General features: G+C 49.2%; 1 protein-coding gene across 7 annotated transcripts; it reads left to right on the forward strand.

The window, feature by feature from the left end:
• The first annotated feature begins 387 nt into the window (after nucleotides 1–387).
• Nucleotides 388–25,072, forward strand: ASCC2 (activating signal cointegrator 1 complex subunit 2). Of its 7 annotated transcripts, none has more exons than XM_039561250.1 (19): nucleotides 388–462; nucleotides 2,919–3,014; nucleotides 4,546–4,704; nucleotides 5,045–5,215; nucleotides 7,152–7,281; nucleotides 9,147–9,214; nucleotides 9,656–9,766; nucleotides 10,655–10,767; nucleotides 11,813–11,887; nucleotides 12,422–12,529; nucleotides 13,587–13,655; nucleotides 14,276–14,350; nucleotides 14,759–14,936; nucleotides 15,500–15,714; nucleotides 17,248–17,367; nucleotides 21,074–21,295; nucleotides 22,846–22,954; nucleotides 23,438–23,514; nucleotides 24,252–25,072. In XM_039561250.1, the coding sequence occupies exons 2-19, from the start codon at nucleotides 2,934–2,936 to the stop codon at nucleotides 24,418–24,420; spliced, it is 2,250 nt and encodes a 749-aa protein (XP_039417184.1). In that variant the 5' UTR covers nucleotides 388–462; nucleotides 2,919–2,933; the 3' UTR covers nucleotides 24,421–25,072. The 7 variants fall into 7 exon arrangements, with proteins under 7 accessions (XP_039417184.1, XP_039417180.1, XP_039417182.1 ...); XM_039561246.1 differs by having other exon boundaries at nucleotides 432–509; XM_039561248.1 differs by having other exon boundaries at nucleotides 445–462; nucleotides 2,914–3,014.
• Nucleotides 25,073–26,046: the final 974 nt, after the last annotated feature.

Below are 26,046 nucleotides of genomic sequence, written 5' to 3' on the forward strand. Positions count from 1 at the left end.
CCCGTGGCACTGGATGGGGCAGGGCAGCTAAGTTAAAAACGCCTCCTTCAAAAAGGTGATTTATTGAACCAGCTGGTTTTCCTTCAAAGGAAGAACAGCTGGAGGCTCCTTCCCCTCCAAAGACAACCCGCGGACAGTAACTTCGCCCAGCCCCGCGGCTGCAGCCGGTCCGGACGGCGGGTGGGCGTTTGGGACTAAACTGTCCGTTTGGTCACTGCAGCACGGTCCGAGCCCGGCTCCCGCCCTCGGACCCGGACCCGGACCCGGTTCCGCCCCTCGGATCCACAGCCAGACCCAGCCCCGGTCCCGCCCCTCGGATCCACAGCCGGAACCGGGAGCCGGGACGGTCGCGCCGCCGGGGCGGAGCCTCACCGAGCCCCGCCCAGCCCGGTAGTTCCGCTCGGGGCCGGAAGCAGCGCTCGGCCACGGAAGCGTCGTGGGGCCGGCGGGACGCGTGTGCCGGTACCGGGGTTCTGGTGCCGTGCGGGGCCGGCGGGACGCGTGTGCCGGTACCGGGGTTCTGGTGCCGTGCGGGGCCGGCGGGACGCGTGTGCCGATACCGGGGCTCGGACGGCTGTGGCGGGGCTGGGTTGGGGTGAGCGGCAGCGGCTGTGTCGGAGCTCGGGAGTCGTGGCAGCAGCTGGGCAGGGCCTGGTGCGACAGGGACCGGACAGGGAACGTGGCCGGGGGGGCGGTGGGAGCGGCAGGGCCCGGGGTAACCGGCGGTGTTGGGTTAACTGAGCGTGTCTGGCCGTGGGGTAGGGCCAGGCTGGGAGAGCTGGGGGTGCTCACCTGGAGAGAAGGCTCCAGGGACACCTCGGAGCCCCTTCCTAAAGTGCCTAAAGGGGGTCCAGGAGAGCTGGAGAGGGACTGGGGACAAGGCATGGAGGGACAGGACACAGGGAATGGCTTCCCAGTGCCAGAGGGCAGGGCTGGATGGGATATTGGGAAGGAATTGTTCCGTGGGAGGGTGGGCAGGCCCTGGCACAGGGTGCCCAGAGCAGCTGTGGCTGCCCCTGGATCCCTGGCAGTGTCCCAGGCCAGGCTGGACATTGGGGCTTGGAGCAGCCTGGGACAGTGGGAGGTGTCCCTGCCATGGCAGGGGGTGGGATGGGATGAGCTTTAATGTCCCTTCCCACACAAACTGTTCCGTGAGTCCATGCTGCAGCATTCCCTGTGCCAGCTGTGCTGCGGTGGGTGCCTCATCCTCAGCAGTGTCACCTCACCCTGGATGTCCTCAGGAATGGGCACATCAGTGGAAAGTGCAGGGCAGGGATCGTTTCTGGCACTGGGAAAATAAGTTTCCCTGGAAAAACCTGGGAAAATAAGTTTCCCTGGTTCATCATGTTCTTTGGCTCTTCCACTGTACCTGAAATCACAGGGCATGAGAGATTAATCGTGGGCTTGTGGTTTAGACCAAAGTTCTTTCCAGGGGAAAAGCTTATGAGAGTCAGGAATCAGGAATGATTCTCTGTTGAGCTTATCCCATGCTCAGCTTTATTCTTTTCTGTAGCCGAATAAGCTTTTGGGCAGGGGTTCTGTCTCTTACAGGATGTTTTTGACTTGGACTGGAGATTTTGATGCCTTCCAGGCTTGAAATGAGACACTTGGCATGTTTTTTTGCATTACAAACACGCATTTCTATGTGCAGTTTTCAGAATGACTCTAGAAATTTTAAGAGCCAAATTAAATATATGATGAAACTGAACTGAAAGCCAGCTTGGCTTATTCTGCTGAAAAGTTTTGGTGGTTTCTTTTTTTTTTTTCCAAAGAACTTGTTTATCATAAAATAATAGTTGTTCTTGTCAACGTTCTAAATTTTAAACTCCCCTGGAAAGACAGAATTATTTTTAGTTTTCTGAGCTGTGGGTATTGCTGTTGCTCTGCTGTATCTTTTTTATTTGAGCTCTAAAATGTTAGATGACAGAATTTCTGCCTAAATCCATAGGCAACAAATCTATGGGATGAAAAATGTTATTTTTTCACTTGCTGTCTAAACCATGACCCCACTCCTGAGTCAGAGTTGTTCAGCTGTAGAGACACTGCTCTTTTTTAAATTGTTATTCAGCCCAGGCAATGTGACTGCAATTAAACGTGCATCTGAGGAGATGTCTGACCTTCTTAATGAGAACATAACCTTTTAGTACCATTTTGCAGGACTCAAAACCCCATAATCCCCTAAAGAATTTAAAAGCTCTGTTAACCTGCAACTTTTGGTTTTTGTTAGTCTGAACTTTTTTAACAGCGCTCATAACATTCTTTCTACTGAGTTACTCTAATATTTGACTTCCAGTTAATTTCAGAAAGTTAATTGAAACATTTCTGAGGCCACAAATGCAAGATGAAGCTGTGGTTTTGTGAGCACGTGGGAATTGGCAGGAGCAGGGAAGGCTTTTGTAGGCTCAGCCTGTGTCCCTTGTCTAGCTGAGTGCTGGGAGATTCTGCACACAGGCACCAAAAATACTCTTTGAAAGCACAGGCAAGGCTGTGTTTGGGTTGTCCCTGCAGTTTGTGCTGTCAGGAGAGACACTGAAAGTGTTGAAAGAGGCTGCAAAGGCCAGAGTTCAGCACAGCTCTTCAGAAACCCGATTTAAATATCTAATTTCCATATTAAACAGTGTCCCCACATGCGTTTTGTTGTCCTGGAAGACATCTGTGGCCTTTCAGTAAGGAACAGGGATAAAAGTTCAGCACCACATTCCAGATTTCCTCTGAGATGTGTGCAGGTGGCTCCTGGGTGTTCCCTCAGGATTTGGCTTTTTGGTGGGGTATAAATTGCTGGGTATAAATTGCTTGGCATAAATGCATTCCCAGCCAGTGTGTGTGTGTTACGGCAGGGCTGCAGCTTCTTTTGTTCTGCTTTTGCCTGAGCGACCTTGTAAAGTGCATCCTGTGCTGCTTTTGTTTGCTGAGGACAGGAACAAGCCACCAGGATGCCAGCATTGCCTCTGGATGAGCTCCAGCTGACAGAAAGGGATCCCAAGACAGGGAAGCTGAGAACTTTACCAGCACTGGTGAGCTCTGTTTCTCCTGAAAGCCAAACAGACTTTAGTAAATAATTGTCTTACAGCAAGGCTTGGTCTGGAATATGTGACAGGAATAGCTGGAGCTGTGTGAGGGAGGTTTAGGTGGATATGAGGGAAAGGCTTTTCCCCTAGAGGGTGCTGGGCACTGCCCAGGCTCCCCAGGGAATGGGCACGGCCCCGAGGCTGCCAGAGCTCCAGGAGCGTTTGGACAGCGCTGCCAGGGATACCCAGGGTGGGGTTGTTGGGGTGTCTGGGCAGGGCCAGGAGCTGGGCTGGATGGTCCCTGTGGATCCCTTCCAACTCAGCATATTCTGTGATTCTGTGAAATCTGTTCAGCCTGCTGTTAAAGAAGGTTTTTGTAATGCATTCAGACAGTTGAGGTTTCATTTACCTGCCGTAAAAATACCCCAAAACACAAGAACCAAACTTACTCTGTTCAACATCTGGAGTAAACTGTGTTTTCCCAGCACATCTCCCTCTCTGGAGTCTGTAACCTCTGCTGCAGTGGAGAGATGCTCAGGGAGGTTTTGAAAGCTCTGCCTCAAGTTTAGCTCAGAGCTGTGGCACTGGGATCAGTCCCTTGTGCCTTCAGCTTGATGAAACCAGAAAATTCAACCCATAGAAACCCTTTTCTCCCAGAAATAAGGCCTGGAGAGAGCCTTCTGGATGTGTTGCAGGAGTGGGGCTGTCAATGCTGCTCGTTCCTGAGGAGCTTTACCCTGAGCACATGTGTGGGATGAGACAGAGCCCAAATCTGCTGCTCATTGGAATTCTTGTTTTAGGGTGGAGATATTTTGGCAAAGCCTGTTCAGTAACCCTTGGGAAGGGTAGTGAAGTGTTTCTTTCTGTCTTTGATGGTTGTGTCAGTTTGAGTTCATGGAATATTGTGCAAGAACTAGTTCAGAGGAAAAAGAGAGAGTTCAAAGGCATGCCAGGAAGTTCCTGCTCTTTGTTTTAAAGGTATGGGAGGATTGCTTTGTCAGGCTTTGGTTAAGAGAAAGCAAGGAGCAACATCTGCCAAATTGTCAAGGTCTGAAAATGTTGCTCATAAAGAAAGATACAAACTCACTGCTTTGAAAGGGTAGAAAATGGGAGGTTACCAGGGAACAGAACGTTCCTGTCATCAGGACTGTAGTGACAGGACAAGGAGTAGTTGGTTCAAACCAAAATTTAGGTTAGATATTGGGAAGGAATTGTTCCCTGGGAGGGTGGGCAGGCCCTGGCACAGGGTGCCCAGAGCAGCTGGGGCTGCCCCTGGATCCCTGGCAGTGCCCAAGGCCAGGTTGGACATTGGGGCTTGGAGCAGCCTGGGACAGTGGAAGGTGTCCCTGGCCATGGCAGAGGCGGCACTGGATGAGCTTTGAGGTCCCTTCCCACCCAAACCATTCTGTGATTCTATAATGTCAAGTTGTAATAAAAGGTAACTTTGTGTTTCCTGGAATTCAGTGAGCAGATGGTAACTGGGCATTCCTGTCACTTGGTCTGGAGTTTTAACATGGTGAATTTTGGCTTTCTGCAGCGCCCAGAAATTAAAGCAGATCGGTCGTTCGTGCTGTACAAACCCCCTCCTGCCATCAGAGACCCTGCTCTGGTGGAGGAATTCCTGGAGCGAGCGAAATTCATTGCAGATGACCTGAACTGGCTTCTGGCTTTGCCTCATGACAAATTCTGGTGCCAGGTAATCATTGTTTTTTATCTGGAGATACAACATAAATATCTAGGTGCTTGTAAAAGCCATGAGCTTTACATCATTTTCATAAAGATTTGTTTATGCTTATTATGTCACTCAGGAAACATTTTAATTTCCATTACTGCCCCTTAGAATGCAAAGAAAGTATTTCCCTAAGGATTTTCCACTGTGGATTTTAAGAGTTTGCTTGTAGTTGATGGATGTGGGAGTCCTTTCAATATGCCTGAGTGTTTTAGATTGCTTTAAATTTAACTGGGCTGCTCATGAGCACAACCTATGAAGGTGTGACATTCCCTCCTTCCCATTTTCCTGTCTTTGCCCATGCCAGGTGATATTTGATGAGACCCTGCAGAAGTGTTTGGATTCCTACCTGCGCTCTGCCCCTCGCAAGTTCGACGCGCTGTGGGATTGCCATCCGGAGGTGAACGAGCTGCAGAAATGCCTCCATCGGAGTGTCTTCCTCACTTTCCTCAGGATGTCCACCCACAAGGAGTCCAAAGTAAATATTCCTATGCCTTGCAGGTGCTCCAGGCTGTGTGACTTAGGGAAAAAGAGAATTAGAGAAATGAATCATTTTCCTTCTTTCACGACATTCCTCTCCCTCATGATTTTATCAGTTGGATTCTCCATGTGGAGATAACACTCAGAGCTGAAGTATCTGAACTATGCAGTGATTCCTTGGTTGATTGCCTGGATCTCCTCCTTGAGGAGTAGCAGGTTATCCATGTGTGGTGGTTGGATATGTCATGGTAAGAGGAGAGAGAGCACGTTGGCCTTTGTGTGGCCACATGGGACAGGCTCTTCAGGCCACCACTTCCTGAGCGTTCACTCCCTCAGGGCCACGTGGTGCCACAAAATTCCTGATAATGCTTGTCTCTCCTTGAACTTGTCCCAAGTTTTGGACACACTGAAATTTCTGTAAATTACTGTTATCTTGGCATCATCAGGCATTCAGCCTGGAGAAGGCTCCAGAGAGAGCTCAGAGCCCCTTCCAGGGCCTAAAGGGGCTCCAGCAGAGCTGGAGAGGGGCTGGGGACAAGGGCTGGAGGGACAGGACACAGGGAATGGCTTCCCAGTGCCAGAGGGCAGGGATAGGTGGGATATTGGGAAGGAATTTTTCCCTGGGAGGGTGGGGAGGCCCTGGCACAGGGTGCCCAGAGAAGCTGGGGCTGCCCCTGGATCCCTGGCAGTGTCCAAGGTCAGGTTGGATGGGGCTTGGAGCAGCCTGGGACAGTGGAAGGTGTCCCTGCCCATGGCAGGGAGGGGGACTGGATGGGTTTCAAGGTCCCTTCCAACCCAAACCATTCTGGGATTCTACAATTAAGAGACATACTCAGCACTAATTGTGTGAGTGCAGCTCCCATCTGGAGCCGTGGAATTTTCACCCGGCCTTTGGGCAGGATGAGTGAGGCACCTTTGTGTTTTAGCAATTACTCCCTTGAGCTCCTCATTGGTTCATGCTGTGTTAGGGCTGTGTTGATTCTCTTGCTTATCACGTTCAGGATGTTTTGAGGGAAAGGTCTGGGAGTGGAGGACTGGGACAGGAGCAGGTTGAAGGAATGCTGGAGCCTGCAGCTGGCACCACTTCAGCAGAAGTACCCGACACCTCTGTGGTGCCTTTCATTGCAGGATCTGATTAAACCTCACCGCTCTGAGAGGCAGGCGAGCATTTGAAACCATTTTATAGTTGAGTGATTTGCAGGGAATGAATAGTCTGTTGTCATGCAGGAGTAAGCAGGAGTTCTGGAAAGGGAACCTGGCCAGCACCGAGCCCCATCCCTTTGCTTCAGCAGGGAGAATGTGCCCAGCCTTTCACTAGGATTGAAAACATTTGCTGTCACAGGCAAACGGGGCTTTCAAAAATCCAAAATCACATTTCAGCTGCCTGTTTCTCAGGCAAATTCAATGGAATTTTCTCATCTAGAATTTTGTAAGAAATTCCTTCAGTGTGATGCGTTTTTGGCACAGTGTTCAGCAGTTAGGGTGTAGAGCTGCAGTTCTGGGGTTTCTCCCTGCTCGTCCCTGATTCTGTGGTCTCTGGAGCTCTCCCAGGGTATGAGAACCTCAGGCTGTCCCTGTGTCTGGTTACTCATTCCTGCTCCTGAGCTGAGCTGTTCTGGTGCCAAGCTGGGAACTGGGGACTTGTGGGGAGATTTTTCTGTTAAACTTTTAGGTAGATTAATTCACCTCCTGGTGAATGGATCAATGGGGTGCCTGGTGTGGCAGGGACAGGAGTGTGGGAATAGATGGCTCCCCAGAAGCTCTTCCAAGCAGAGTTGCTGCCTTCTATGAAATAAATTCCTTAATACACCTTTGAGAGGTGTTTTTACAGGTGTCATTATAATGCTGGAGTTGCTGCAGAGCAAGATATGGATTATCCTTCAATTTTTTTTTTTTTTTTTTTTTTTTTTTTTTTTTTTTTTTTTTTTTGGTAGGATCATTTTATCACTCCCTCTGTCTTTGGAAAAATTATTTACAATAACTTCCTGTTCGACATCCCCAAGATTCTGGATCTCTGTGTCCTTTTTGGGAAAGGAAATGGCCTCCTGCTCCAGAAGATGATTGGTCAGTAAAAGCCAAGGAACAACTTGCTACATTTAGACTTTTGCTTGTATGACAAGTGACTTAGTGGGGTTTATATCAGTGGAACTGCTTTGAAAATTAATTGCTGTAGCAACTAAGATCTGTCATTTCTAGATCACATTGGGCTTTTCTTTTCCTGTGTGCATTTTGTTTGTGCTAAGGAAAGCTTCGTGTCCTGCTTTGCTGCCCTGAGCCGGGCTCACGTTGTTAGACATAAACCCAGGCTCAGTTGTTTTCCGTGCCAATGAAATGTGTCCCTTATAAGAGGAGTGTGGGGGCTCTGTAAAATCCTGGTAGAGATGGGAAAGGGGGAGGAGGGTTGGGAGATGGGGCACAGTCCAGCTGGGAGTGCTGTTGCTCCCAGAGCTGGGAGCTGAGTGAGACATTCGGTGTGAGGTAATCGCTGCTCTGGGAAGTGCGAGAACCTGAAACTTCAGTGCAGACATTGATGTATACAGAGCTTGCAAACCACAAACACTTCAGAGCCTTGCTCAAGCTGTGCTTATCCCTGGATTTCTGTGTCTGTACACACACTCTTAGTGGCGAGTACACAGGGAGGGGCGTTCCAGCCATGGATGCTGAGGAGTGAAGATGCAGCATATTGATTTAGCTTCTCTATTTATTCTGTGCTCCCTTCACAATCCTGTGATCTTTAACATCACCTGAGCACCTGAGTGGAAGAGCATCTAGCCTTGGATTAAGTGAGCTCTTCCTGAATTCTAACCCACTTTGTCTGCAGCTCATGGGATGAAGCTTTTCTGTTTCTTTGGTTTTTGTTTCTGTTTTCTTTTTGGTTTTCTATTTTTGTCGCATTTCCAAGTTCACTGACATGAGAAGTGTTAGAGATCATGTGATGCAGACAGCTTTGCAGTCAGAAAATCTTAGCTAAACCTTTGCATTTTTAATCTTTTTATCCTTTTTCAGTAGCTTCTACTCTAAGTTCCTCTGTTGAGCCTCAGAGGTGGAAAGCAGTCATGGCAAGATAGATACTTCCCTTTCAGATGTGAAGCTTAGATTATCTAGGTCTTAAAATATTCCAAAAAAAAGACCTAAGTAATAAAACCTCCTTTGAATTACACTCTGGAGTGCCACACAAATCATGCTGCATGCAGGTGACCAAGGATTTGCTCACCTGATTATTTCATTATGTCGTGACAGTAATGGCATGAGCAGTTCTGGTGTGTAATTCATAACTTCATAAACTTGAGATTCTTCTCAGGGTATAAATTTTTCTGAAACTTGTCTCATAACTCTTACCTGAGTTCTGTCCTTGCTGGAGAACTCCTAATTTTCATCATCTGAATTCCCAAGAAAATAGGAGCCTCGGTGCTTACTTGGTGAGGATTTATGGTGTGGCATTACTCAGTGGAGTATTTTGTAAAGATGAAGGAGTCCTAGTAACATAATAGCAGGTGTTACTAAAGCCTCATTACCTTTAAGAAATATTCTGCACATCTCCTGGTGTGTGCTGAACTGTTATCAGTAATTAAAAGTCAACTCCAGTTGTCAAATAAAGGAACTGGGGATGTTCAGTGATAGTATTTGCATTATTCATTGATTCAGCCCCTGGAGCATGAATCATCTGACATCTCGTTTGCTCTCCTCTCTTGAGCATATTCCCATTGCTGGATCTCCAGTGGCACTGGAGAGCTGATGGATCAGCTTTTTGGGAGCACGGCCTGTGCATGAGCTGAGGAGTGAGGGTGGGCTGTGTCCCACGCAGTCAGTAGGTGTGTCTGGGGGGTGTCAGGAATAACACAAGCACAGTGTAACAAGTACCATTTTCTGGTGCAAATTTGCTTGTTGGCATCAATATCTGAACTGATGGAAATGCTTCCCCTTTTCAGGAAATATCTTCACTCAGCAGCCCAGTTACTTCAGTGACCTTGATGAAACTCTGCCCACTGTCCTCCAGGTACTGCTTTCCTTCTGGGACTTCATCTGGAAAGGTGCCATAGCTTGGAGAGAGGAAAGGGAGCATTGTAGGCAGGCAGAATGTAATTCATGAAGTCATGGAATATCCTGAGTTGGAAGGGACCCACAAGGATCATCGAGTTCAACCCCTGGCCCTGCACAGGCACCCCAACAAATCCCACTCATTGTCCAAACACTCCTTGAGCTCTGACCAGTCTCCAGGGGAAGAACTTTCCCTAATATCCAGCCTAAACCTCCCCTGACTTAGCTCTTGCTCCCTTTCCCTAGTTTATGTTAATGTGTGTCAGGGAGGTTTTGAACCTTTATTTAAAATTAATACTTGAGGACTCTTCCCTCCCACCTTCCTTCAGCTTCTGGCCTTCTCTGCAGTGTCCCTCTGCTGGCTCCTGTCTGTTAACACTGCCCTGTTCTCCTGATTTAGGTGTTCAACAATATTTTGCACAAGTGTGGTTTGCAATCTGAAGGAGCCTCTGCTGAGCCCCAGAAACTGGAAGAGAAAGTCAGTGTGACTCCAGGGAACATGCCCCTCCAGGTGGGACTGAACTCTCTGTACTCCTGCACACTGAACAGACCACCCAAGGTCATTCTGTTCCCAAAATCTCCTCCAGCTCGTGGTTCTGGGCCATTGTTGCACTCTTTGTCCTGGGACATGGTGATAAAACCTTCCCACCATGAGCTGATTCATTTCAACCGTATCCTTTGTAATGTGGATAGTTTTAAACCTGGCAACTTTTTTGCTTAACCAGCTTATAAATAATGTAACAGAATATCTCACAGAAGTCTCCACCTAACCCTGGCAGTGATAAGAGCTGTTTTGGTTTTTTCTTCAGAAATGAGTGTTTTAACAACAATGTAATTTAACTGTAGTTAATTAAGAGGGCTTTTATGTGCTGGAGGCTGTACAAAGAGAGTGAACATGGTCCTCTACAAAACCTTAGTCATTCCCTTTGTGTGGGGAAACAAACTATCAGTTCAAACTATCATTTAGTGTGTCATTCCGTGTTTCAGCTGCCTTGGAAATGCAGCTTGCACTGGACCAGACTGCTGAAAACATCCCTTTGATTCCCGTGTTTCTGCCATGCAGTGCTTCATGGAAAAATGCTGCATGGGGAAGAATTCCGTATGTGGAGGGTGTATTGAGGGCAAAGCCACTGTCCAGAACAGGATCTGATGAGGATTCTTATAATCTCACAGGATCTTTAATGAAAGCAAACAGTTGGGATTGCATTAGAGATCTTTAAAGGATAGGAGCTCTAGTTGTGTCTACCCCCAGACCTGTAAGAGGTTTATGGTTGATACAGACTCTGTGCAGTCAGGAGAAGGCCTGGCCCAATATTCTGTGTCCCTGTTGGGGAGTTACACTGTGTTCCTGGGAAAACTTGCCTGGCTCTTCCCTCAGTAGCTGGTCTTTCCCTTTCAGGAGCTGAAGGACATTGTGCTGTATTTATGTGACACCTGCACAACTCTCTGGGCCTTTCTTGATGTCTTTCCCTTGGCTTGCCAGACCTTCCAAAAACACGAGTTTTGTTACAGGTATGTCTTGGAGTGCAAACAGAGCTTGTCCTGGCCATGTAAAAATACTGAATGTGCTGCTGTGTCCTGTCCCATTGTTAAATGAGGAGACAGATTTCATGCAGAGGCTGCTGGGTTCTCTCTGACAGAAATGCAGCATAATAAATACATGGATATAGGGATGTATAGATTTTCTGTTCTATGTATGTCATTATCTAGGAGTGATCCTAGGGCCAGGCATCCATGACAATTTCAAAAATCAGCTGAACCGTGCTTGGTGTGCTCTGGGAAGGGTGGAGAGGGATGAGCTATGGACAAAAAGAGCTTCCTGCTGTAGGACCCAAAGCAAGGGAAGCAGAAGTATTTCAGAGAAATAGTTCTTCAAGATCTGAAAACAAATGTCTTTGATGTTATGCCCAAGTTTTATGCTAGAGAATATCAGTGGGGTTTGGCAAAAGCTTTGTGTCTGGGAAAGGGTGACAAGGCATGAGAGGAAACAGCCTCAAGCTGCGCCAGGGGAGGTTCAGGTTGGACATTGGGAACATTTCTTCATGGGCAGGGCTGTCCAGCCCTGGCACAGCTGCCCAGGGCAGTGCTGGAGTCCCCATCCCCAGAGGGATTTAACAGCCCTGTGGATGTGGCACTGGGGGACAGGGTCAGTGGTGACCCTGGCAGTGCTGGGGAATGGTTGGGCTCGATGTTCTCAGGGGGCCTTTCCAACCTGAAGGATTCTGTGATTCTGTGAGTCTGTTGGCTCTTTGCAGGCTGCAGATCTGTGTTGGGGCTGTTTCTGGGTTGGGCAGATGGTTCTGATCAGCACCAGGATGCTTTTGAAATGCATTTCTTTCCTACCTCTTCAAAGACCTCTCTGTGATTTCCTTAGAGTGCTGCTCTTCGTCTGTGGTGTGTTTGCTTGTGTTCTGGGGGGAAAATACCAAAATCAGGTGATGCTCATGAGTACTGCTGGTGAGGAGGGTTTAATGAAATCAGACATTTGTTCTGCCTTTTAGCAAATGGTTTTTGGAGCCTCAGCTGACAGGTACAGGTTTGTTCCCCCTTTGTACAGATTAGCTTCATTTTATGAACTGGCAATTCCTGAGCTGGAATCTGCAATCAAGAAGAGGCATTATGAAGATAACAGGTGAGAATTCCTGCAAAGGCTTGCCTTGGATTTTCAGTGAGATTTCCCAGGGCTTAGTTAAAAATTCACTTCATGCTGCTTTACCCATCCCTGCAGAGCCTGGCTTTTTTTGTGCTGCTTCAAAGAGCTCTGAAGAGATGACTTCTGTAATTCCAAATTTTCCTGGGCAGTGGGGTGACTAATCATTTTTAGTGCTGTGCAAGAAGGAATTTGATGGGAGGTGCATTCAAATTGTAACAAAGTGTGAGAACATGAATGATATCTCTGTGAAGCTCAGTCTCGCTGTAAGGCGCAGGCTGTGCTGCTACAGTGGGGGTCGCATGTGTGGAGCTGCCAGGACAATTGGGGTTGAAACCAGCTTGATTTGGAGCATGGATTTTCTTTAATGACCATGAAATGAGTCTAATATCTGGTCTTTGCAGCAAGGAAATTATTCTGCTAAGGAAATTCTTTTTCTAGAGGGTTAACTCTGGCATAAAGGTGTGTTACAGATTCTTGTGCTGACACCAACAGTGTCTTTTGCTCTCTCTGAAGTGTTTTTGCTGATTTGTGGAGGAGGATTTCACACTCCAGAAAGAAGATGATAGAAGTTTTTCACACCCTAATAAACCAAGTGTGTCTGCAGCCCATCCTAGAGAGCAGGTATTGGCACTTGGCTCTGTGCTACTCGCCAGTTACGTGATTGCTGTGTGGGAGAAATTTTCTCATTTACAAATTTACAGGAGAAAATGAACAGAAACTGCTTTTTGTGTTGGGATTGTAGCCAAAGACTTGCCTAAGGTCAAATTCTGTTGTCCTGTGTATCAGGAATGTTCCAGATGGAGCTGTTTGGTCCAGAATTTCTGCAGTGAGCTGTGGTCCAACAAGCTTTCTGACCACAGCGTGTGGTCATGCAAACTTCCATCATGTGTAACACCTTGAGACCTAATTGTGACCTTCCAGGACCTGAAGGGCCCAACAAGACAGATGGAGAGAGACTGTTTACAAGGGCTTGGAGTGACAGAACAAGGGGGAATGGCTTCCCACAGACAGAGGGCAGGGTTAGATGGGATATTGGGAAGGAATTGTTCCCTGGGAGGGTGGGTGAAGCCCTGGCACAGGGTCCCCAGCGGAGCTGGGCATCTCTGGCAGTGCCCAAGGCCAGGTTGGACGGGGCTTGGAGCAACCTGGGATAGTGAAAGGTGTCCCTGGCCATGGCAGGGGGTGGCACTGGATTGTCTTAAGGTCCCTTCCCACCTAAAGGTGCTGCCTTGGAGAGAGGTTTGGAGTCTCCTCAGCATCCAGGGGTTTGGGCACTGAGGCTGCAATGGGAGTTTGCTTGGCAGGTGTTCTTGCACAGGTGAGCACAAACTTTCTGGAAGGTTCACAGGTGTAATCCCAAGACATCATAAAGGCACAGTTACAAAAGCTCTACACGTCCTTTTTTGCAAGTCTGAAGCATCAAACTATTTGTAAAGTCTCTCTGAAGACTTGTAATTCTGAGTGTGATACAGCTTTGGATCTGACTGCTGGAATCTTCGCTGAAGCCTTAAAAACCACTTGTTTCCATTTGACTCTTTGCTCCTGTGAAAGCCAAAAAGTGGCCTGAAATGTTTTCAAATGGGGTTTTCCCTTGGTGTGTTAATGTGAGTCGTTTGGCTGGTGGGGCAGAAGTGGGCAGACTTATCTCTGAGTGTTCACTCTGCTGTGTTTCCTGCAGCTGTGAGAATATTCAGCCATTTATTGAGGAATTTCTGCAGATCTTCACCTCGGTGCTTCAGGAAAGGAGGTGAGTCTGACTGGCAAGAGGCCCAAGGGGGGTCTTGGCTCCTTCCTCTGGCATTCTTCACAGCAGAATTCCCTGAGGCAGCATTATGAGGCATTTGGGAGTCAGAAATCGTTGTAAGTAGTTGGGAGAAGTGCAGGGAGAGGATTTCAGCCTGCAGCACAGACCCTGGCACTGAGAAATGCTGTTCTTCACTCCCTTTAATCCAGCTCCTCAAAGAAGAGAAGAGCAATTTAGCCATTAGCTCCCTTGACAAGTTAGCCTGTTATGACTGATCTGTGCTTTCCAGCTGGGCTGACCAGACCAGAAAAATATTAAACACTCATGCTGGAGATGCAAAGGAAGTGGCAGAACTGGGAATTCCATCTTGTCCTCCTGCCCATGCTGGCATTCTGAGCACGTTCACGTGGTAAAGCAGATTTTCCCTGTAATGCAGCACTGGGTTCCAGCCCTCACACCTGAGGAGTGTTGCTGTGGTGTAGTGGGACCAAAATCAGGCATGGCTGGAATCCAGCATTGGGTGAGAGGTTCTCTGTTCCTACCTGAGCACTGAGGCAGTCAGAGAGGCACAGCAGTGGTAATTAATTGAGCTCAACTGATTAAACTTGCTCCTGTGTTTTCAGATTTCTCCGTGACTACGACGAGCTGTTCCCAGTTGAGGATGATGTGAGCCTGCTCCAGCAGGCATCCTCTGCACTGTATCCTTTGGCTCTGCACACCAAGCTGCTCTTGGATTCCTTCACACCAGTGACTTTTCTGCCTCTGGTCAAGCTGCATGACTGGCAAGGAGTACTGGAAAGTTTTCCCTTAATAGAAAAGAAGGGAGATGGGGGAGTTGTTGCCCAGAGAAGCTGTGGCTGCCCCATCCCTGGCAGTGTCCAAGGCCAGGCTGGACAGGGCTTGGAGCAACCTGGTTTAATGGAAGGTGTCCTTGCCCATGGCGGGGGGGTGGGATGAGATGATCTTTAAGGTCCCTTCCCACCCAAACCATTCCATGGTTCTGTGAGTGTTGATGTAGGCACAAGTTTGGAAGTCGCTGACAATCCCATAGTTGGGTGATCCCTGAACAGGTGCATTCAGGAATGTCCTTAATGCCATGCTCTTAGAGATGAGACCAGGACAGCCTATATCCTCCAAGCAGTGGAAAGTGCCTGGGAAGGGGTAGACAGGAAAAAAGGACAAGCTGGTAAAGATCCAGCAGCATCCAATGGAGCTTCAGCAATAGTGGAGAGCACCCCTGAGGACGGAGAGGATCCGGGGGCTGCGTGTGCCCTGGAGGATGAGGTGGGTACAGCTCTGTGGTGCTCTGCTCTTCCTGGGGGCTCTGCTCTTCCAGGCCTTCTTTTATCTGTGAGGACAGGCTTGATTTGCTCAGTTTTGGGGACAACATGAGATTTGGTGTCATTTCTGACCTTTGCTGGATCTCCATGCAGCCTTGGGAAATGAGAACTGAAGCTACACCGGAATCCTGAGTTATCTCTGAGCAAATTGCTTCCAACTCCCATGGCTTGGGTTTTCCCTTGCTGGGGATTATTCAAATACTCTGCTTCATCCCTGCAGTTCGTGTGCATATTTTTGAAATGCAGAGCTCGCCTATTATTTGAGGAAGGGATTCTCCAGAGTGTCCTTGCTGCCTCAGGGACTGGCAAAAGTAGCTGTGTGCCCAAATCTGTGTTGGAAACCTTGTGTAGTTTAAACAGCTGGTTTCTCTTTTGGCTCCACTCTTGGACTTCTGTGTTTAAACTCTGACAACCCAGAGTGCTGCTTTCCCCTGTATTTCTGTGCACACTGCCTGCCCTCAGCTCTGTCCCTCCCCAGTACCCACCAGTTGTGTTTGGTGTCCGCAGTGTGCCGGCGCTGCGGCCGCGCCCGTCGCCCGCGTGTCTGGCGTGGAGCTGGACTCACTGATCTCCCAAGTGAAGGATCTGCTGCCAGACCTTGGTGAGGGATTCATCCTGGCCTGCCTGGAGGAGTATGGATATGACACAGAGCAAGTGATCAACAACATCCTGGAAGATAAGCTGGTGCCATACCTGGATAAGCTGGACCGAAGGATGCAAAGGTGTGAGACAACGTCTGGTTGTTTCTGTCTCACTTAATTGTTCTCACTGAAGCCTCAACACTTGTGGAGCTCTAAGAATTTGCATTTTTGGGGTAGAGAATTGCAGTGAGAGCTTCTCATTGTCATCTGTCATCAGTTTTCTGCCCTCATCGTGTCCCTGCATAGGAGTGGGACCTTCCGTGTTCCGTGTTGGAGTAGAGCGGGTGCTGGGTTGTGTTTTGTGACAGGGGACAAAACCACTTGTACATGAAATGCTCAAATAGAATTGGAATAGAACAGAATGCTGGGTAATAGAATATGTTGCCTTCAAAAGTTATTTTGCTGCAGTTTGGTGTCACAGGTGTGAAAATCCCAGCAGTCCTGCAGAAAAGGGCATCTTCAGAGGCCCCAATTCAGCTGGAATTCAACCCACAGGGTCAAATATGGTTATTTAACAGGCTGCTGTTTTGTGAGTGAAGTTAGGCTAGAGAGAGGTTGGAACTGGCAATTCAGCTCCATTTTTATGTTCCTTCTGACAAACTTGCCAGGTTTGTCCTGCTTCCCTGGGTTGGACAAGGGATGGAGGGTTTATGGCTGGTGGTGGGATTGAGTTGTTGGAGTTTGCCTGCAGCTGTGAGTGTGTGTTTGTGCTGCACCAGCAGTTCCTGACAGAGCATCAGGATGTGAATGTGCTGTTTGTTCACATTTCATGGAGTTATGGGCAGGCTGTCTCACTGTTGCATTACAGGAAAGCATCTTTATCGGAAAAATGATGTAAAAGATCTTAGTTTTGCAACAATCTTTGTGTTCCCGCAGTCAGATCTGCTGACTTTGGCACAACTGGTGCAGGATGGGCTTTAGGAAGGATTGTTTTTTCTGCAAAGCCAGCAGTTCCCCAAGATAGAGCTGTTTTGGTTTTTTTTCCCAGCCTTTTGCATCTTGAAACAAAGCTGCTGGTTTGATAGGAAATGTCGAATTCTGACCCCTGCTGATTTATAGGGGAGCACAGCAGCATTTGCAGCTGCCCAGCTGAGCTGCCTGCACCACCAAAATGAATGTCAGAAGTACAGTCTTTTGACTTATAAGTTGAACAAACATAAACCTGGAACCCTGAGAAAGATTTAACAAGGGAGATAAATATCTTGAAATCAGCAGCAACAAATTATTGGAATTTTTTCCAGCGTGTAATTCATCACACTTAGTGTTTGTCTTCCCTGAGTCACTGTGTTGAGACCAGGCAGTCTGTTGAATATTCTGTTGTGCTGCATGGTTTGATAGACTCTGAAATGAACAGAAGAATTTTCTCATGGCTTTCTGTGGGTTGCTTTAGCTTCCCCTCAAATCCAAGCTTTGGGAAGTGCAGTGCCGTGCTCGTGCCAGAGCATGGCTGTGAAGCGAAGGGGTTGTGCCCTGTGACCCAGCCAGCCCCTCTTGGCGTGCTCAGGATTGCTTTGGGACTGACAAAGGAGAAACCAAGGGCTTAGGAAAGGGACAGGATTTGTCTTCCTCACTTCAGTTTTGTTTTTATTCTCTCTCCTTGTTGTTTTTTAACAGACAGCTGAAGCCAGACCCTACCCCTCTGGTCAGCTCTCGCTATAACGTTTTCCAGAATGATGAGTTTGATGTTTTCAGTAGGGATGCAGTGGATGTGTCTCGGATCCAGAAAGGCAAGAGGTGAGTGTTGGCACCCAGTCATTAACTCTGCCTGTCAGGAGGAACAAACACCTGGGAACCTGCACATTTATCTCTCCTACAAACCTCCTGCAGGAGTGTTTTGGCAGGGGGGAAGGCTTATCAAAAATGTTTCCCACCTGTTTGTCTGGGAAAGTAAAATGAAATATGATGAGGGGGTTGGTTTTGCTTAGTGTTTTTCCTAATTGGCTTTCCTGTGTCTGCTGCTGGAGATTGCTCTGCCAAGCTCATTTGTAATGTCAGGCTCTTGCTCCTTGGGCTTAATGTTAAACTCGCACTGAACAACAAACCTTGAAAAGCACCATCCCTGAGCATGGGATTGTGACTCAGAGCTGAGAATAAATAATGATTTGGTTTAGAGCCAAGGGAAGATTCAATATCCATCTACTTCAACATCTGATAACATTCAGTGCCTTAGACTACTTCTGTTGTTCCTGCTGCTGTAAAGCTTCCTGCAGAAGGGCACTTGGACTCGTGGAGTAGTTTGGGTTGGAAGGGACCTTTAAAGGTCATTTAGGCAATCTCCCTGCAATGAGCAGGGATCCTCCTGCCATGAGCAGAGATTTCTACAAAACCCCACCAGCTTTCACTTTGCTTTCTGCCTGGTTGGGTGTGTGGTGTTGGCTCCCACTGGTGTCAACTCTATAATGTGGTTCCCTTGTTCCAGATTCTTTTAAAACAGATCACAGCATCATGGAATGGTTTGGGTTGGAAGGAACCCTAAAGCTCATCTCGTTCCACCCCCTGTCATGGGCAGGGACACCTTCCACTGGACTTCAAACACCTCCTCTAACCAGCCAAGTGTGATCTTAGTGTTGGGATCTATTTACACAGCAGATAACTAAAAGTCTGTCTGGAGCTGGAGCCACGTGACCTAAGAGCTCCCAGTGAAGGTTTTGGTTGCAAAGTTGCATCAAACTCTAGGAGAAAACTACTTTTGTTCCCAAGTCCAGTGGCCCAGCTCCTCAGAGCAGTGCCATGGTGCTGATCCTGTCTTGGCTGGGCAAGAAAGGAATTTCTTTTCTCTCTGGCCAAGGCAATGACTTTTGTTGTGTCCACAGCTGAGAATTCACAGACAGAACCTTTCTCCTCATGGTGGTGCCTTGCTCTGTGAGACAGGTGCATTGCACAGATGTGCTGGGTTATCCCTGGTTCCCAGAGCCTTGCACAGGCGTGCTGGGTTATCCCTGATTTCCAAAGCTTTGTACAGATGTGCAGGGTTATCCCTGGTTCCCAGAGCCTTGCACAGATGTGCTGGGTTATCCCTGGTTCCCAGAGCCTTGCTGGTTATCCCTGGTTCCCAGAGCCTTGCTGCAGCAGCTGGTCAAGGCCAGAGAGCTCCAAGTCCAGCACAGAGCATCCAGTGGCTGGAATACCCTGCTCGGAGCTCCCTCTGCAGATCGCTTGGAGAGCTCTGGAAGCTGTAAATCATCCCTGAGCTGGGCTCTGGGATCTGCTTCCATGGCACTGCCCTCCAGCTGTGCCTTCTGTCCAGTGGAACCATCACTCCTGGAGAAGTTCTCCTCTCTCCTGCTGTAGTTATGTGACCTCTTTGGATTATCCTCTTGCTGCTGCTTTTCCTGGTGTCCTTTGCCTCCCTTCATTTCAGAGCATTTGGGAAAACTCTGCAGGACTCCAGACATATTAGTTGTGGTTTGAGTAGTTTAAAACCTGGAGATCAGCAGTGTCTGAAGATGACCATATCCAACTGAATCCAAGGAAAAGCTGCAGTAACTTGTCTCCAGGATTTAACATTCAGCATTCCGTAAATATGAAGTTTCCTTTCAGTGCTGAAAGTGTCACTTCCTCAGAAGATTTTCCACCAGCAAGAAGCCTGATGGTTCACCCCGGTGTTGGGGTAACAGGGCTCTCCAAGCTTAGTCTGAGATCTGCTTTGGATTTTAATTGTATCAAATATTTAATATTTTTTCACCTTCTAAATACCTTTTGCTCACCAAATTCTCTTGTGTTCAGGGTGCTGTTGCTAAGCCTGGTGTCACCATAGTGCCTAAAGAACCAGAGCAGGTTGTTCTGGCCACTCTCAGCATCAGCAGTTTGGGGCAGGGACTGTCCTGGAGAAAGACAAATCCAGCCAGGATGAGGAGGGAATCAAACATGAGGAAGTGAATGTGCTACCACAGACTCTGCTGATCCTGAAAAGTGATGACATTTGTCTGTGCCTGTCCAGCCCTCACTGTCAGCTGAATCTGTCTCCTGAAGCCAGAGCAAGTCCTGAGCTCCATGGGACTAGAGGAGCTATCCCACTGTTTTTCCTGGGATTGGTGCCCAGACCATCTCATGCAGCTCCTCTGCAGTCATCAGACCAGCTCGACAGGAAGCAATTACCAAGTGCTTGGTTCAGCCTCAGCTGAATTCCCACAGAAGGTGTTATCCCAGGGATCCCGGGATGGGTGAACTCACCACGTACTTGGGAGGGCATTGAGCAGCTTGAATGCAGGCAGTGAGTCATGGGAGAGAGGGAACCACCTCCGGCTGTAAACTTCCTTTGTTTTGAGATTCCCAGTGAAAATCGGGCTGCTGGATCACATCTCCTTCCTGAGTCGCTGCCACTGCCTTGGACAGGTCCTTTCTCTGATAATATCCATGGATGCTGGGTCCTCCCAGACTCTGGGGGCTGCAGGTTGTCCTGGGAATGCTGGACAGTGGAATCCCCTGATGCTTTGCTGTAAATACGTACTTGGCTGGTCTGGAAAATGGGACTTCAGAGCTTATGCTTGTGCAGCTTGAGACACTCAGCAGCTCCTTTTTAATCCCTCTGTTTCTTGTTCTTCCCTTCTTTAAAATGACTATAATTTACCTTCCTTCTGAATGTAAAAAACAAGCCCCTGCAGTGCTCTGAGAGGTTGAATCACAATCACTCTCTACTGTTTTGTTCTTTGCCTTGGTGCTTGTGTTTATTTGCATCCTCACCTGCTGCACTGGTTATTTCTTGGCTCTCCCCATCTAAATTTGTCCTTTTCCCGTCACATTTGTGCTCCATTCACATTGGCCAAGGAACGGAATTGCATTTGGCTTCCTGTGAAAGCTTCCTCTGTCTCAAGTGATGATGGTGGTCTCCAATTCCTGCTCCTTTTTAGTGGCCAAACAGCCCTGGTACAAATGACCCCCCCCTGGATCACTCCATCCAGCTCTGAGGCCCAGCACAGGAAGGACCTGGAGCTGCTGGAGTGAGAGCAGAGGAGGCACCAAGATGATCAGAGGGATGGAGCAGCTCTGCTGTGAGGAAAAGCTGAGAGAGTTGGTGTTGAAAAGTCTGGGGAAGAGCTTGGAGTGCCAGGACAAGAGGGAATGGCTTCCCAGTGCCAGAGGGCAGGGCTGGATGGGATGTTGGGAAGGAATTGTTCCCTGGGAGGGTGGGCAGGCCCTGGCACAGGGTGCCCAGAGCAGCTGTGGCTGCCCTGGCAGTGTCCAAGGCCAGGTTGGACAGGGCTTGGAGCAGCTTGGGACAGTGGGAGGTGTGAGGGTGGAACTGGATGAGCTTTAAGGTCCCTTCCAACCCAAACCATTCTATGATCCTATAAACCAGCGGGGCAGTAGGTGGGGTGAGGAGTGCGTGTGCAATCAGGGATGTGAGACTTGCATCGCTTCACTTTCCACTGACTGACAGGGGCAAAAGCAGCTTCTAGGGAAGGTTTTGACCCTCTGCCTTTCCCCCCTTCCCGGGCAGGAGGGAGAAGGACACGACCCGGAGCTTGGTGAATGACAAGCGGCTGGTGACGGAGCAGCGGGAGCGCTACAGCCAGTACAGCGTGGTGGTGGAGGAGCTGCCGCTGGAGCCGGGAGCAGCCCAGCCCTACGAGGACTACGAGGACGAGTACGACGACACCTACGATGGGAACCAAGTGGGCGCTAACGATGCTGACTCGGATGACGAGCTCATCTCCAGGAGGTGAATGCTGAGGGGAGGGGGAGGGAGCTTCGGGAGAATCACCGTGGAATTCTCTGCCTCCCACAAACGCTGCTTTGGATTCTGTTCTTCCACGAGAGCTTCAAAGCACCCCTTTCTCTGATTTCACTGCGGTGTGCAAGGAGGGAGGTTTGGGTCTCCCTCCCTTGGGTAGGGAATGTTGCCATGGCACGTGCCCAGGATGTTCTCCAGCTTCCACTCGGCCATTGCCTCAATTAATCAGCAAATCCAAGGGGGAAATTTCCCAGTGTGTTCCAGCTTGTATTCAGCAGTGCTTCTCCTTAGAGAAACTACCCTGCAGCAGGGACAAATGGCTTGGCAAATCAGTGGAGCTGGGCAGCCTAAAATGGCTGGTTAGCAAAGGAAAACTTCAACATTTGGGAAATTCTACAACCAGACTTTTCCCTGCCGATCCCCTCTGAGTGCTGACAGCTGGAATTGAGTCCTTGATGGGCTGCACAGCACTCTGCACCATGACTGACAGCTGCACACAATGAGCTTTTGGGAAGCAAAGGGTTAGTGGGGATGGAGGCTGGAGAATATTTATTTTAGAAAACATGTGGTTTAAAAGCTGCTTTAACATTTCTGAAAGTGGCCTTTTGAATTCTGGTGTATTATGAAGATGTCACCATTCCTAACCTCAAACCAAATTGGAGCTTTGAGGTTCTTTTGTCCCTTCCCTCCCCTCCCCCCCCCCCCCCCCCCAAAAGCACTGAGAAGCTTCAATCTAAATCCTTTCTGTGTTTTGCCTGTAAGAATGTGGCACCCAGGTATTTTCCCCTCTCTCAGGTCTCACTGCCCCTAGAAACAATTAGTGGATGTCACTGCTGAAAACTGGATCTGTTGGTTTGAAATAACAAAGGCTTTTCTGGTTTTACATTCCATGGCAGTGGAATGGTCTGAATTCCAATGGAATTTAAACACAGACACATATTTATGTTAAAGAAGAGTTATAGGCATGTGGTAAATTCTGCCTCCATCCCCAGGCCCTTCACCCTGCATGTCCAGGGTGATTCATAAAGCCTGATGAATTTCTCCAGGGATTTCCCCCTGCAGGAAACTGGGGCACAGCAGTGGAACTGGGGCTCCGTGGATTAGCCCTGACCAGTCAGAGGCTTTGGAGCCCAGCACTGGCTGAGCATTAATGTTTCTGTCCAAAGGATGCTCCTTAATATTGCCTTGTGGCTGTGTCTGGATGCCCATTTCCCAAAGGAAGCAGTTGCTTCTGTGGAGAAATTCCTTGTGAGGTTTCAGGGGGTCTTTTTAACTATTATTATTATTATTATTATTAATTTCAGAGACAACTTCATAGTGAACATTCCCCAGTGAAGAGCGTGTGTTTGCCAGTTGCCCATAGGAATGTGGTATTAACTCCTGGATCTCCTGGTTTTTTCTTCAGGAAAATAAAGTCCATGGAATCTGCAGATTCTCATTTTTAAAGACATAATGCCAACCAAGAAGGATATGCTTTTCAGAGAAATGTTTGAGGCTGTGCTCTTTTATTTTCTAACTTTTTTTGTCTTAATTCCCAGGCCATTCACAATTCCTCAGGTCCTGAGACCCAAAGGACAGGAGGAAGGACAGGAGACAGAGGAAGAGGATGAAGAGGAGGAGGAGGAAGCTGAAAAGGAAAGAACAAAGGTGACATTTAGCTGGAGTTGCATTAAGATTTACCATATTTCTTCCCTGCTTCACCTGCAGGTGATGTGGAGCAGATTTCCTGTTTCAGAGAGGGAATCTTTGAGCAGCAGCAGGGACTGAGCTGCTGTTCAGTGGCTGCTGGGCTGTGAGTGTCCCCAGGGACAGCTCTCCACTGCCTCCTGGCCTAACTGTGCTGGAGCAGTGACACTTCCTCTGTGGGGAGCTTTAATCTGCTTTATCCCGGAGCCAGACAGTGCCAGCAGAGCACTCTGTTTCCATGGAAGTGCTGGGAGTAGCCACAGTGGAGGAAGGTTTTCAGGCAGGTTTTGTGCTGGGTATTGTGTTTAGAGTCCCTGACACCAATCCTGCTGGTCCAGAGGTAATGAACCAGGAATTGACTCTGTTCCCAACAGAATCCCCTCCTCTCCAGGCTTCTGCATGGTGCTGATGAGTTTCCTGACCTGTTCCCTTGCTTCCTTGCAGGACCACTTTGTGCAGGACCCGGCTGTCCTGCGGGAGAGGGCAGAAGCCAGGCGCCAGGCATTCCTTGCCAGGAAGGGGTAAGTGAGGATCTCCCTCTGGCTCTGCAGCTGGCAGCTGTTTTGCTGCTGACTGGAATTGTTGAGGGTGTTCCTGCTCCTTGACATTCCCATGTTTCAGGGTCCTGCCACAGTGGGGTGAACCTCTTCACCCACCCTTCACTGCTGGTTCTTTTATCCCGTTGAATAGGAATGTCATGGAATCATGGAGTGGTTTGGGTGGGAAGGGACCTTGATGACCGTCTTGTTCCACCCCCTGCCATGGGCAGGGACACCTCCCACTGTCCCAGGCTGCTCCAAGCCCCAATGTCCAGCCTGGCCTTGGGCACTGCCAGGGATCCAGGGGCAGCCCCAGCTGCTCTGGGCACCCTGTGCCAGGGCCTGCCCACCCTCCCAAGGGGAACAATTCCTTCCCAATACCCAATCTAAATCTCCCCTTTTTTCAAAGCCATTCCCCCTTGTCCTGTCACTCCAAGCAGCAGAGCCCTGTGCAAGACAGGATCTTGGAGAGCACAACTTCCAGATCTCCAACAGCTCCCATAGGGATTTTGGGACAGTTTGGTAGCTGTTTGCACCTGCTGGGCTCAATGTGTGGAAGGACACAGTCGTGGTGTGGCTGATGCTGCTCCTAGGCTGCTGTGGGAGCCCTGGGATGAGCCGAGGCCCAAGGGCTGAACCCCTCACCCGCTGGTGTTTGTGGGGATCTGGGATTTTGTCCCCAGGAGTGCGGCGTGATGTCCTTTTTTTGTGTCCCTCAGGCACAAGCATGACAGCTCTGCCGTTGTTGGGAATGCCAAGGGCCACGGGCAGAACCGGGAGACGGTGCAGGAGCAGAGGAAGAAGGAAGCAAACAAAAGCACAAGAGCCAACCACAACCGCCGGGCCATGGCCGACAGGAAGCGCAGCAAGGGCATGATCCCTTCCTGAGCAGCTCCCGGGGCAGGGGCTGCACCATCCCCAGGCCCCTGCCCAGGAGGAGGCTCTGTTTCCTCAGCATTCCCTTTGCTCAGGGGATGGATGTTGTGTGCAATACCCGGCACCTCAGCTCACACGGATCTGCATTCCCTGTGGGAGTGCTGCCCTGACTGTGTGTGCCAGCGGCTGCACCCAGTACATGGCACAGGCTGCAGCAGCCATTCCTGCCCTTTTGTACTATTTATAGTTCAGAGAGTTTTATTTTCATACTGGCTCCTTGCGCCCTCCCTGCCCACCCTGGAGTGAGCAGCTCTGAGAGCACGGCTTCCATGGAAATGCCTTATCCTGAACTTGAGTTATAGATGGTCCCAAGCTGGAAGGGACCCACAGGGATCATCCAGCCCAGCTCCCGGCCCTGCCCAGACACCCCAACGACCCCAGCCTGGGCATCCCTGGCAGTGCCCAGCAGCCTCTGGGGGAAGAACCTTTCCCTCATGTCCACCTAAACCTCCTGACACAGCTCCATGCTGGCAGGGAAAGGCTCAGGCTATTCCCACTGCTGACAGACCCACAGGGGTTCAGGTGAGTAAGACCTTATGGATTTCTGTCCCTTGAGTGAGGCCTGTGAAAACAGAAGGTACAAATAAAAGATGTAGATGTTTTAGTTGGTTTTTTAGGCTCTTACAGTCAGTATTGACGAACTTCCCTGGTGTATCCAATTAGGCTTTGCTTGGTTAATTTACTGGTTAATGTGCCCTGAGTGCCATCTCCCCACCACACTGTGTTTTCTAGCACTGCAGCAGTGCCTGTGGCTGTCACCCCCACAGTGAGAAAATCAGCAGTGGGTTGTGCTCCAGGGCAGTCCCAGTGCTGCAGGAGCAGTGGGGTGCTGGTAAAGTCCACAGGCTTGTACTTTGGTGCCTGGTGGTGTGCAGAGGGCAGGGATGTGACTGGAGCTGCTGTGGGGCTGTTTGCAGAGAAGCAGAAATGCAGCAGAACAGCCACTGCCACGAAATGCGGGGAAGTCCTGAGTGCTCCAAGGAGGAGATTTTTCTTTGCCTATCAGTGCTGCCCAAACCTCCCAATGACAGACACAGAAAAAGGAATTACATTTACCAGTATCCCTAAATGCTGTATCCAGGGAAATCCCCTGCTGGGATAAGGCTGCTCTCCTGCAGCTCCTGCTCTCTGCACTGATGGCTTCAGCTCCTCCCTGCTGCCCACTGCAGTGCTGTCCCCTCATCCTGTATTCAGCTTTGGTTCTTGCTGCTCAGAGCCTGCAACTCTCTCTGAGCTGCTCAGCCTGATGTGGAACAGCAGCAGAGCACAGGGAGCTGGCACTCAGATGGGATTGTCCCAGGAAAGCTTAAACCTTCCTCTTAACCATCTCCGTAAAGCCCAGCTGGGACTGGGACAGCTGGAGTTGGGTTTGGCTCCAAAAACACAAGCATAAGTGTTTAAGTGCTCGTTGTGTTCTCAGAGTAAATGCTTTACCCCCCTGGCACTCGTTTGCAAACCCAACAAAGCTGCTGTGAGCACTGGCTCTAATGGGCTCTGCCTCAGCCATTGCTGAAATCCCTCCTGTTACTGAAAAAGGAGTGAGGAGGGAGAGATGGGGCTGCTGGGCTGGGAAAGTGG

Source organism: Corvus cornix, chromosome 15, assembly GCF_000738735.6.
Source record: "Corvus cornix cornix isolate S_Up_H32 chromosome 15, ASM73873v5, whole genome shotgun sequence".
Lineage (NCBI taxonomy): Eukaryota > Metazoa > Chordata > Aves > Passeriformes > Corvidae > Corvus > Corvus cornix.

What these genes read in the sequence shown, in the direction of transcription:
- ASCC2 (XM_039561250.1), top strand. Translation starts at nt 2,934, where the DNA reads ATGCCAGCATTGCCTCTGGATGAGCTCCAGCTGACAGAAAGGGATCCC. An exon ending in CTCTGCCCACTGTCCTCCAG is followed by an intron (nt 9,215 to 9,655) that starts GTACTGCTTTCC and finishes CTCCTGATTTAG; the next exon opens with GTGTTCAACAATATTTTGCA. An exon ending in AAACACGAGTTTTGTTACAG is followed by an intron (nt 10,768 to 11,812) that starts GTATGTCTTGGA and finishes CCCTTTGTACAG; the next exon opens with ATTAGCTTCATTTTATGAAC.